This window comes from Leucoraja erinacea, chromosome 11 (genome assembly GCF_028641065.1).
Source record: "Leucoraja erinacea ecotype New England chromosome 11, Leri_hhj_1, whole genome shotgun sequence".
In the NCBI taxonomy this organism is placed as follows: domain Eukaryota; kingdom Metazoa; phylum Chordata; class Chondrichthyes; order Rajiformes; family Rajidae; genus Leucoraja; species Leucoraja erinaceus.
The window spans coordinates 52,780,810-52,792,274 of NC_073387.1; the positions used below are offsets into that span (position 1 = coordinate 52,780,810).

The following is an 11,465-nucleotide window of genomic DNA, read 5'->3' on the forward strand; positions in this document are numbered from 1 at the left end:
AGGAGTTTCTTCACAGAGGCCATTAGGACTGTAAACTCATATCTCTCCAGGGACTAACTTTACTGTTCCATTTTACCGTTGTGTGGTGTCTTTTTAAAATTGATGTTTTTTTCCCTTTTTCTTCCCTCCCACAAATATGTAATATGTGAATATGTGATTCTGTTCCATTCTGTTTGTAGTTTTTTTTTTTTTGAACAATTCGCGAGCATTGCCACTTTTCATTTCACTGCACATCTCGTATGTGTATATGGGTAAATTCAACCAGAATTTTCGGATCACTGAACTCACCTTCCCCCCAGTAGCATCATTTGAATTCCTCGCCTTCAAAACCCTTTCCTCCATGACAGTCATCCTCATTTACCGGCCACCTAAACCAAACCCCTCCTTCCTATCTGACTTCACTGAACTCCTCACACTTGCCTCATCCCTCTCCCCACGTCTGCTGCTACTTGGTGACTTAAATATTCACATGGACTCCCCCACCTGCAAGCTCGCATCTGAATTCGCCTTTTTACTTGACAACTTCTCTCTCACTCAGCACGTCACCTTTCCCACCCATGACAAAGGTCACATCCTTGACCTGGTCTGCTCCACAAATCAACCAGTACTTAACCTCCATGTATGCCTCTTCCCTCTCTCTGATCATAAGCTTATACGGTTCACCATCCCTTCTCCGACACCTCGCCCCCGCTTCCTCCGAGAAATCACCTTCCGTTATCTAAAATCCATTGATCCCCTCCATCTCTCTGACCTCCTCTCCACCACTCTCCCCCTGGACTCAGCCCCCATCTCACCTGATGATTTCACAAACCATCTCAACTCCACCTTGTCTAACTCCCTTAACACTATGCCCCCCCTCAAAACAACAACCGTAACTTTCAACACATCTTCACCCTGGTACACACCTGCACTTCGTAAACTGAAACAGACTGGTCGCCGACTTGAACGACTCACAAAGAAATCATCTCTCACAGTCCACCTTGAAGCTTACAAACTCCACCTCACTGTTTACAAAGATGCCCTCATTGCTGCAAAATCTGCCTACCTCTCCTCCATATTCATTGATCCCTGCCTAAACCACAGAACCCTCTTCTCCACAGTGGGCAACCTCCTCAAGCCTCGAGCAAACACTCTCCATACCTTTACTCTGGATCTCTCGATCCTGGATCCCACGCCCCCTCCCTTTTCATCTGTGCATTAATTGCCTCATATTATGTTTTGAATTGTATTCTGTCTTTACTTTGTGTACTAGTCATGTCTCTACTATTTATTTCATTCCCCTTACATGTTTTCCCTCTACCTGCTAAATTTTTGCAAGGTGTCCTTGAGACTCTTGAAAGGCGCCCATACATAAAAAAAATTATTATTATTACTAGACCAAGTGCAGACCCGTTGGCTCTGTTACCCCAATGTGCGGTTGTGGGGGGCGGGGAGGCGCATGCAGCGTCACACACCAACTACCCCCCCCCCCCCCCCCCCCCTCACACACTCACGCTAATGGAGGGGAGTGAGAGAGAGAGAGAGAGAGGGAGAGGGGGGGGGAGTAGAGAGGGGGAGTGCTGAGAGGGGGGGGGGGAGAGGGTGGGGGAGGGAGGGAAGGGACCACGGGGTGTGTGGAGGGGAGGGGTGGCAGGGAGGGTGGAGGGAAGGGACCACGGGTGTGTGGGGGGGGGAGGGACGGTGGGGGGGGGAGGAGGGGGGGGAGGAGGGGGAGAAAAAGAGGGGGGAGAGAGAGAGCGGGGAGGAGAGGGGGGGAGAGCGGAGGTGGGGGGGGAAGAGGGGGGGAGGAGGGGAGGGGGGAGAGGGAGGGGGGGGGGGGGAGGAGGGGGGAGAGGGGAGGAGGAGGGGGGAGGAGGAGGAGGAGGGGGGAGAGGGAGGAGAGGGGGGAGAGGGGGAGGGAGGAGGGGGAGAGGGGGGGGGGTGGGGGGAGGGGGGGGGGGGGGGGGAGAGGGTCGGGGAGAGAGCGGGGGGGGGAGAGGGGGTGGGGGGGGGGGGAGAGAGAGAGTGCCTTTTTACTTAAACCCAAACCCAAACAACCATTTGCAGGCAGTGCTTTTTTACCTCTAACCATATATTCATTTTCAAACCAAATTAAGGGTACTCACAGTGCTGTAGACATTTGTCAGTGTCATTCAGAGCTCTGATTGAGGCACACCACTTGCAGAGACTGATTGAGGCACACCACTTCCTGGTTTTATAGTCCCTCCCCCTCCCTCCAGCAGGGGCAGTAGAGAGAATGGGGAATGTTGTAAAAACATTAATATCTCTGTCAATTTTCATCGACGGGAAACATCCTCGGCACACAAGCGGCGGAGGGGGGCTCTGAGCGAGGTGGCCAAAAATGACGGCCGTAGGTGGCGGCGTACTCTCGGAAATCGCAGCACAGAAAGCCAAAACCAGTCAAGAACAGGCCTTTAGTAATATAGATTATATGACGAATAAACTTGACTGGACGCTGCCAGCATCATCAAAGACACACATCACCCTGGCCACTCACTTATCTCCCCGCTGCCTTCAGGTAGAAGGTAAAGGAGCCTGATATCTGCAACATCCAGGTTCAGGAATAGCGCTTCCCCACAGCCATCAGTCTATTAAACTCAACAAACAAAACTCTGATCATTAATAGCCCATTGCACTTTATCTGTTTATTTATGTGTGTATATATATATATATATATATATATATATCATTGGTATATGGTCACACTGATCTGTTCTACAATGTATTTATTTATGCCTACTATATTCTGTTGTGCTGAAGCTAAGCAAGAATCTCATTGTCCTATCTGGGACACAACAATAAACTCTTGAATCTTGAAAAAAAAGGCTGATTTAGGCACTCGATCGTGAAAAAGGCATTATCTTGGTGAAATCATCAAAAAAGGCATGACAGGGCACTTTTGGCATTTACGGTAAAATCCTGGCTCTAGTTATCAAAGATGTCACATGGTTGACGACAAACCTTGACCCAATGCACCCATCTTAATTCTTTCTTCATTTAATTTGGACTTTAGACTAGAGATAAAGCACGAAAACAGGTCTGTCGTCAGTAATATTTAAAAGGATTTGGCTCTAAACCATTTAATCCACCCTATTTCTACCAGTCTGAAAAATTAATCTACTCAGTCTGAAGAAGGGTCTCTCCGGAGATGTTGCCCGTCCCGCTGAGTTACTCCAGCATTTTGTGTCTATTTTCGGTGTAAACCAGCATCTGGAGTTATTTCCCATTCACTTCTACTAGAAAGTGTTGCTGTTTAGCACGGAAGGTGTTTCCAGAACCTGTTTGGGATATTAGTGCAAGGTGATAAACCATCAATCTTCTTCTTGCCCATGGCGTGCACTGCCTGAACTTGTTAGTTAAGTTTGCATGCAAGGTGATAAATTATCAGTATTTTGGAACAATCCTGCTCTACAACTTCAGGTCCACCCACAAGGTTGAAGCGCTCAAGGCTTTCGGAACCAAGGCGCAGTCAGCGCCGCGTCCGCAACTAACATGCGGGATTACGATGAAATTACAGCCTTCCTGGGAGAATGGGGACCGGCTCAGAAACTCATCTTCCTGCTCTTGACTGTCAGCATTATTCCCAACGGTTTCTCCGGTCTAAACATCATCTTTGTCGGGGATACCCCAGAGCATCGCTGCTCGATTCCCGGGAATCTCAACCTCAGTCAAGCCTGGATGAACAGAACCATCCCACTGGTGCCAGGATCACAAGTCCAGTACAGCCAATGCAGTCGCTACCGCTTGGATGTGATCAGGAACCTCTCGGAGGTGTTTCCAGACCCAGATCTCCTCAACGTGTCCGGGATCGACGAGGAGCCGTGTTTGGATGGATGGGATTACAGTCAGGACCAGTACACCTCCACCATCGTCTCCGAGGTTTGATTCAGACTTTCGACCTGAAACGTCCCCTGTCCGCGTTCTCCCGGGGAAGCTGCCTGACCCCGAGTTACTCCAGCACTTTGTGTGCACTTTGTTTACTGAGTTACTCCTGCACTTGCTATAGGGTGATTTCACCAAAGGTCAAATGAGCGTAGATCCCCCCTCACGTGACCGAAAATTTTAACTGGAGGACATCTCTCAGTTTGGTACATGTAAGTGAATGGGGAAACACGCACTTTCCCACCCGTTAAAAACATGGAAAAAGGCCGATTTTTGAGCTGAAATTTTCTGAACATTTGCCGTGGTGATTTTAAGATCCAAAATATCGGGAATTATCGCGTTTGCTCGCTGAATTTCATCAAAAGTAAGTTAATAATGCCTTACTTTTGATGAAATTCAGCGAGCAAACGCGATAATTCCCGATATTTTGGATCTTAAAATCACCACGGCAATTGTCAGCTGTTCACTTCCGCCACTTTCTACCTTCAGTTCCCTCTTGTAATGACCTCACTTTCTATCTTTTTTTTTGCCTGAAAATTTAGGTCGCTGTGCTTCACGGTCACCCCGACTAGCACAGAAAATTTCAGCTCAAAAATCGGCCGTTTTCCATGTTTTTAACGGGTGGGAAAGTGCGTGTTTCCCCATTCACTTACATGTACCAAACTGAGAGATGTCCTCCAGTTAAAATTTTCGGTCACGTGAGGGGGGATCTACGCTCATTTGACCTTTGGTGAAATCACCCTATTTTGGAGGATCTCAGCGGGCCGGGCAGCATCTGGGGAGGGGCGTTTGGTGTGGGGACCTTGTCGGGAGAGAGCTGGCGGAAGGAGTTGAGGGGAAGGAGTGGGACATGAATGGAGAGCACAAAGTGCAGTACTCAGGTGCGGAGACTGGTGAGGTCAAATGAACAGACTGGGATTAGTTTGGGTGTCAGTGGTTATAGGGTGATTTCACGAAAGATCACTGGAGCGTAGATCTTCACCCACGTGACCGCAAAATCCAACTGGGGTATAAACGTCACTTCCGGTACATGATATTGATGCTGCAAACGCGCACTTTCACACCCGTTAAAAACCGCGAAAACGGCCCGTTTTTGAGCTGTAAATAACTGTGCCAGTCGGGGTGACCGTGAGGCACAGTTATCTTACTTTACAGTCCAGAAGATAGATAAAAACGAAGGTAAATACAAGAGGGAGCTGAAGGGGCAACAACAACGGAAGTGGTCAGCGGACATTCGCCGTGGAGATATAGATAGAAAATATTGGGAATTATCGCGTTTGCTCGCTGCATTTCATCAAAAGTAAGGCATTATTGACGTTTTATCTTTATTCATTTGTTATATGAAAAGTTGTAAAAGTGAAAAATCCGTCAGTAAAATTGCAAAATCGCCCATGGTTCTCAGGTGGGTTTTAACATGCAAAATGAAAACGCTTCTGAAGCTACATTTACCATTTAAATAATCGTAAACTATCAATGCGTTTTGAAATATATTTTACTCAGATGCAAGCTAAGGAATGGGATAATTGTCAGCTGTTAATTGGACAAAATCAGGACATTTAATTATTTGCCAAAATATATTTCTCAATGTTTCTTGTTTAAAGCCTGCACAATCACCCAAACTACTTATTTATTTTACTGACGGATTTTTCACTTTTACAACTTTTCATGTATGCTGGGCAGGTGGGCAAGGAGGAAAGGGGACAACTTTTCCTGAAGAAAGGGGACATCTCAGATGTCGTGGAATGTCAAGTCCTATCTCATGAGCAGATGCATCAGAGATGGAGGAACCTAGTAAGAGGCAGGTTGGGAAGAAGTGTAGATAGAAGGTAGATGTGGGTGGCAGTGGATGTGTAGCAGATGTGTTTGGATAGTCTGTCTCCTGAGATGGAGACAGAGATGAAAAAAGCAGAGATGTGTCAGAGATAATAATTCGGGGGGGGGGGGGGGGGCATTGATGGTGATGTTGATGAAATGAACATCATGTCATTTGATGCATGGTCCTGCATGGATTCAGGAGACAAACCTAATGCACTTCTGCTACAGATCCACTGCCAGCCACATCTACCTAGACTGCACTTCTTCCCAACTTGCCACATACTAGGAATCCAGAGGAAAATGGGTTGGGGAATAATGCATGTGTAGGAATATGTGTCTGAAGAAGTGTACCTGAAATGTCACCTATTCCTTTTCTCCAGAGATGCTCCCTGACCCGCTTGGTTACTCCCGCTATTTGTGTCTTTCTGGGCAATAATCCAAGTCCAAAACCGATTTTCCGGCAACTGGTGGGCCAGCTCCCCCTATAATCAGAAACATATCTACCAGGTCCCAACCACCCCGGATGGCTTCACAGAAATGTGGCGCCCAGGCCGGGTGGCCGATCTCAACCTCATCGGATTTCCGTGGCCGATCGGCCATTTGAATCTGCCCCTTGCCCCCTGCGTCCTGTTCTCTGGAACTCCGGGCCGGCCGGAGCTGGCAGATCCGATCCTTCCATAGCCGACATTGCGGGCCGGTTTCTCGCAATTCCCCCTCCCCCCCCGGGTACGCCTGGAACAAAGAGCATTCGCTATCGCCAAACAAAAGACAGGCAGAGCTGGGTCCGATGTGAATACCCATGGTTTCACCTTCGATTTAAAGAAAGCAAGAGGAATCAATAGAAATGTTGTTGAGATAGGCTCTACCAGGTGTGTTAGTTCTGGGAAACTGGTGGCCACTGACCTGGGAAGAAATGGAGAACCCTGATGTCTTCCCGAAAGAGATGTAGTTCCATCTTCCTGATGGAGCTTAACATCTGTAGTTGGAAAGTTACTGGAGGGTATTCTGAAGGTTAGGATAAACAGGCATTTCGAAGTACAAGGGCTAATTAGACTCTCACACGCACATATGGAGGTTGCACGGCAGTCGGGTCATGACCCATGACCCGTACTGTTGCTACCCTACGCCAACTGGAGTGCACGCGTTGAACCACAGGGAAGCACTGACCATTGTTTCCAGCGTAGTGGGCCCCTTAAAACCCGCCAAAATGGTCATTTTTGCGCTGTAAATAATTATGGAAATCGGGATAACCGTGAGAGACATTTATCCCACTTCAGAATTCCAAAAGTGAGGAGAATTCCAAAAGTGAGGCTAATATTGGCCGTGCAGATATCAAGATTTAAAATATTGGGAATTATCGGGTTTGCTCACTGCATTTCATCAACAGTAATGCATTATTTGTGTTTTTTCTTGATTCCTTTGGCATCTAAAAAGTTTCAGAAGTGATAAATCTGGCTGTAAAATTTTAAAATCGCCCATTGTTCTCAAGTTAGTGTTTACGAACAAAAAGAAAACTCCTCTGAAGCAAAATTTATCATTAAAAAAATCGCAACCCATACTTGGGTTTTGAATTACATTTTACTCACATGCAAGCCAAGGTGTTAGCTGTTAATCTGCAGAGCCAAGGACAAGAAGGCTCTGCAGAGAGTAGTGCATTCGGCCGAACGCACTATGGGAACTTCACTTGCCCCCCTGTAGGAACTATACATCAGGAGGTGCTACTCCAGAGCCAACAATATCATGAGAGACCCCTTCCACCCCTGCAACGGACAGTTCCAGCTGCTACGGTCAGGCAAACGCCTCCGTTGCCATGCGGTGAGAACAGAGAGGTTGAGAAGGAGTTTCTTCCCAGAGGCCATTCGGACTGTAAACGCCTATCTCACCAGGGACTAACTCTACTGAACGTTTTTCCTTCCATTATTTATTATGTAAAGGTATATGTGTGTTATGATTGTGTTTATAGTTTGTTTAGTTGTTTGTCTTTTTGCACAAAAGTCTGCGAGCATTGCCACTTTCATTTCACTGCACATCTCGTATGTGTATGTGACAAATAAACATGACTTGACTTGACTTGACATAATCAACCGCCGCAAATTGACGAAATCCTATTGAAATGGAGTGGTTGTTTAAGCTGTCAGAACATTTAATTATTTGCCAAAATAGACATCTCAATAGCATAATGATAGAAAACTTACTTTCCCACATACCACTCATAAGTCTGAAGATTTTTTTAATGATAAATTTAGCTTCAGAAGCGTTTTCTTTTTGCATGTAAAAACCCACCAGAACCATGAGTGATTTTCAAAGGTACAAAGGAGGTAGTTGAGGCAGGAACTATCCCAACATTTAAGAAGCAGTTCGACAGGTATATGGATAGGACAAGTTTGGAGGGATATGGACCAAATGCTTGCAGTTGGGACTAGAGTAAATGGGACATATTGGCCGGGGTGGGCAAGTTGGGCCGAAGGGCCTGTTTCCACTCTGTATCACTATGACTTCATGACTCTATGTAAAGAGACAGATGTCCATGGGAAAGATTGTAAAAATAATTGTTTAAGTAATCAAAATTTGCTCACAACTTTGCCTACTAAGAGCACATATTTGGATGTGTAAGAAAGAACTGCAGATGTTAGTTTAAATTGAAGATAAACACAAAATGCTGGAATAACTCTGCGAGACAGGCAGCATCTCCGGAGAGAAGGCATGGGTGACGTTTCGGGTCAAGACCCTTCCACAGACAGATTTTATCAGTCTGAAGAAGGGTCTCGACCTGAAACATCACCCATTCCTTCTCTCCAGATATGCTGCCTGTTCCGCTGAGTTACTCCAGCATTTTATGCATATATTTGAATAATTTGATTTATTTTGGATTTCAGTGGGACTTGGTGTGTGACGATAAATGGAAAGAGCCACTTACCACATCACTGTTCTACTTCGGAGTGCTGGTAGGTTCTGGTGGTTCTGGTGTAATATCAGACAGGTGAGTTTTTTCCTTTATATTCACAGAGAGAGATATTCATCATAAATCTCCTTCACTTTTGTACCCTAGGAAGTGGCTCTAGAAATTGTGGAAGCATTTGTGATCATTTTCCAATGTTCTAAAGATTCAGGATCAGTCCCTGTGGATTGGAGGGTAGCTAATGTTATCCCACTTTTTAAGAAAGGAAGGAGAGAGAAAACAGGGAATTATAGACCAGTTAGCCTGACATCGGAGGTGGGGAAGATGCTGGAGTCAATTATAAAAGATGAAATAGAGGCACATTTGGAAAGCAGTAGCAGGATCGGTCCGAGTTAGCATGGATTTACAATGGGGAAATCATACATGACTAATCTTCTGGAATTCTTTGAGGATGTAACTAGGAAAATGGACAAGGGAGAGCCAGTGGATGTAGTGTACCTGGACTTTCAGAAAGCATTTGATAAGGTCCCACAAAGGAGGGCAAAATTAGAGCACATGTTATTGGAGGTAGGGTACTGACATGGATTGAAAATTGTTTGGCAGAAAGTAAACAAAGAGTAGGGATAAACTGGTTCCTTTCAGAATAGCAGGCAGTGACTAGTGAGGTACCGCAAGGCTCGGTGCTGGGCCTGTAGCTATTTACAATATACATTAATGATTTAGATGAAGGGATTAAAAATAGCATTAGCAGATTTGCAGATGACACAAAGCTGGGTGGCAGGGTGAACTGTGAAGAGGATGCTATGAGAATGCAGGGCAGTGATGTGCAGTGAGGACAATGGCTGGGGTGGCACTGGCTAGTATTAGTGGCCCGGCCCTCCCTGTACTGATCACCGCGTATCCCCGGGGAGAGAGAGGGGTGGAGCTGCGGCTGTGTGCGTGAAGCACGGCGACTGGAGGGGTGGGAGCGTTGCCCAGTGACCGTGAGGGAATGACCCACCTCCCTCTCTCCTCCTTCTCCATTCCCCCTCGCACCCCCCTCCCCGTCTACCCCTTTGCTTCCCCCTTCACCCCGTTACTCTCTCTCAACCCCTCTCTCCCCCCTCCACCCGGGGTAGATCTACCCGAGTAGAGTACATTACTCCAGCGCGGGGCTCAATTGGGAGCTCTCCGCAGTCCAGAGCCTCCGAATCGGATGCTACAAATCAACATAACAGACAGCGCCGCCCACGGCTGGAAAGTCAGCGCCGCCAGCGGTGGGATCCAGTGCTGCGCCGCCGCTGCTGAATCTAGCTAACGTAGAGGGAGAGTGAGGTAGCGTCAATTACGTGTGCTGAGCGTACGTAATTGACGCTCACTCTCCCTCCACTGGGCTCAAGACACGCTGCCCTTAGTGAGGCAGATGACACGCCCCCTCATTGAGGCTGCCTCCCCTGGTGCTTTTTCATTGCAGTTTTATGACGAGACCAGCGAGCCTAAATTTCTACGTGAAATAAGCTACCTGGACTATGGAAGGCGAGGATCAGAGCACATGGTATTGGGGGGGTAGGCTGTGGACATGGATAGCAAATTGGTTGGCAGACAGGAAGCAAAGAGTAGGAGTGAACGGGTCCTTTTCAGAATGGCAGGCAGTGGCGAGTGGAGTGCCGCAAGGCTCGGTATTGGGGCCGCAACTGTTTACCATATATATTAATGATTTGGAAGAAGGAATTAGGAGCAACACTAGCAAGTTTGCGGATGACACAAAGCTAGGTGGCTGTATGAGCTGTGAAGAGGATGTTAGGAGGTTGTAGGGTGACCTGGACAGGTTGAGTGAGTGAGCAGATGCGTGGCAAATGCAGTATAATATAGATAAATGTGAGGTTATCCACTTTGGTGGCAAAAATAAGGGGGCAGATTATTATCTCAATGGGGTAAGGTTAGGTCAGGGGGAGGTACAGAGAGACCAGGGTGTCCTTGTACACCAGTCACTGAAAGTTGGCGTGCAGATATAGCAGGCAGTGAAGAAAGCTAAAGGAATGTTGGCCTTCATAACAAGAGGATTTCAGTATAGAAGTAAAGAGGGTCTTCTGCAGTTATGTAGGGCTCTGGTAAGACCACATTTGGAGTATTGTGTACAGTTTTGGTCTCCTAATTTGAGGAAGGACATCCTTGTGATTGAGGCAGTGCAGCGTAGGTTCACGAGATTGATCCCTGGGATGGTGGGACTGTCATATGAGGAAAGATTGAAAAGACTAGGCTTGTATTCACTGGAGTTTAGATGGATGAGGGAGGATCTTATAGAAACATATAAAAGGACTGGACAAGCTTGATGCAGCAAAAATGTTCCCAATGTTGGGCGAGTCCAGAACCAGGGGCCACAATCTTAGAATAAGGCGGAGACCATTTAAGACTGAGGTGAGGAAAAATGTTTTCACCCAATGAGTTGTAAATTTGTAGAATTCCCTGCCACAGAGGGCTGTGGAGGCCAAATCACTGGATGGATTTAAGAGAGAGTTAGATAGAGCTATAGGGGCTAGTGGAATCAAGGGATATGGGTTGGCATGGGTTATTGATTGGGGATGTTCACTCATGATCACAATGAATGGCGATGCTGGCTCGAAGGGCCGAATGGTCTCCTCCTGCACCTATTTTTTATGTATCTTTGTATCTATGACATGTAATGAAGGGGTTTACAAACATTACATTGGTGACATACAGAGAGGTAGTAACAGGCACACGCTTATTGCCCGCGCTCCATCCAGTTTCTGAGGTGTTGTACAATCAGAAGGTAGGCTCTGCTCGTCGTTACCTCACCTCTCATCTCTCCCCGTATTTACAGCGGGGTTGCGCAAATCTCGTGATTTTGACTATAAAAAATGGCTGATCA

At 46.8% G+C, this 11,465-nt stretch overlaps 1 protein-coding gene across 1 annotated transcript; it reads left to right on the forward strand.

The window, feature by feature from the left end:
- Positions 1–2,824: 2,824 nt before the first annotated feature.
- Positions 2,825–9,499, forward strand: LOC129701824 (organic cation/carnitine transporter 2-like). Its single transcript, XM_055643294.1, has 2 exons — positions 2,825–3,879; positions 8,574–9,499. The coding sequence occupies exons 1-2, from the start codon at positions 3,493–3,495 to the stop codon at positions 8,679–8,681; spliced, it is 495 nt and encodes a 164-aa protein (XP_055499269.1). The 5' UTR covers positions 2,825–3,492; the 3' UTR covers positions 8,682–9,499.
- The last annotated feature ends 1,966 nt before the right edge of the window (positions 9,500–11,465 follow it).